The sequence below is a fragment of the Gregarina niphandrodes genome (assembly GCF_000223845.1).
Source record: "Gregarina niphandrodes unplaced genomic scaffold scaffold00015, whole genome shotgun sequence".
NCBI lineage: Eukaryota > Apicomplexa > Conoidasida > Eugregarinorida > Gregarinidae > Gregarina > Gregarina niphandrodes.
This window is the reverse complement of record NW_011646042.1, coordinates 253877-254896: the sequence shown is the minus strand read 5'-3', so window position 1 is coordinate 254896 and position 1020 is coordinate 253877. Positions and strand designations below refer to the sequence as shown.

At 48.1% G+C, this 1020-nt stretch overlaps 1 protein-coding gene across 1 annotated transcript; it reads right to left on the bottom strand.

The window, feature by feature from the left end:
- Nucleotides 1-245: 245 nt before the first annotated feature.
- GNI_084870 (hypothetical protein) lies at nucleotides 246-572 on the bottom strand (the record flags this gene model as incomplete). Its single annotated transcript, XM_011135817.1, has 1 exon — nucleotides 246-572. A coding segment is annotated over one exon (327 nt), but the record flags the coding sequence as incomplete, so codon positions are not given.
- Nucleotides 573-1020: the final 448 nt, after the last annotated feature.

Genomic DNA, 1020 nt, shown 5'->3' with positions numbered 1-1020 from the left:
TTCTGAGGCCGGGAGCCGAGAGGCGATTTGGGTGACTTACGCTGCGCACAAAAAAGTGTGTGCACAAACACGCGCACAGTATTTTTAAGGAAAGATGAATCCCACTTCTGACCTCTTTGAGTCAAGTGCAAGAGAAGCTGTTCTCAGGGAGGAGGACAACTTCTCAACAACCCACCGAGACGGTGCTCTCGCGGGAGGGACTCAAACAGAAAGAAACTTATCAAAATTAAAACACATAAAGCTATCTAAACAACACTATCCGTATCCTTATCAATAAAAGAAGTAGCCAAATTATCCCCCAAGTCCTCATTACCAATAGACTGACCAGCATTATTAGCATTAATAGCCCCAGAATTATCCATCTTTCCGCCCAAACACTTACGCCCCTTCAAAGCAATAGTCAACTTCAGCTCAACATCAATAGTAACCTTAGCAGAAGTAGGACCATCAACATAGAAATAACCTATAGACTGCTGAGAAGCAAACTTACCAGACTCCTTACCCGCATCATCCTTATCACCACGATCAATAGGCAGCCACGGAGGAGAACCAGCCTTGAAAAACTCAATAACCTGCTCACGTGGGAGGATAGCGTTTCCACCATCATGGATAGAACTGGAACAGGAACTGCTGCGCCAAGATGCTTAGCTTTCAAGTCTCGGTAGTTGTGTGGTGTACGCCCACGGTAGTTCGGTAGTCTTAGTCGGTAAAGGCGGGAAGGTCACGTATGGTCTTAGGCCCTCTTGCAGGACCAAACCCCCATTTTGAATAATATTGCAACAGCCATCTCTACCACTACCGTACCTTCCTCTCGTCCGTAGTGCCTTCCTCTCGTCCCTAGTACCTTCCTCCCGTCCGTAATACCTTCCTCTCGTCTGCAGTACCTTCCTCTCGTCCGTAATACCTTCCTCTCGTCCGTAAGACCTTCCTCTCGTCCGTAATACCTTCCTCCCGTCCCTAGTACCTTCCTCCCGTCCCTAGTACCTTCCTCTCGTCCGTAGTGCCTTCCTCTCGTCCCTA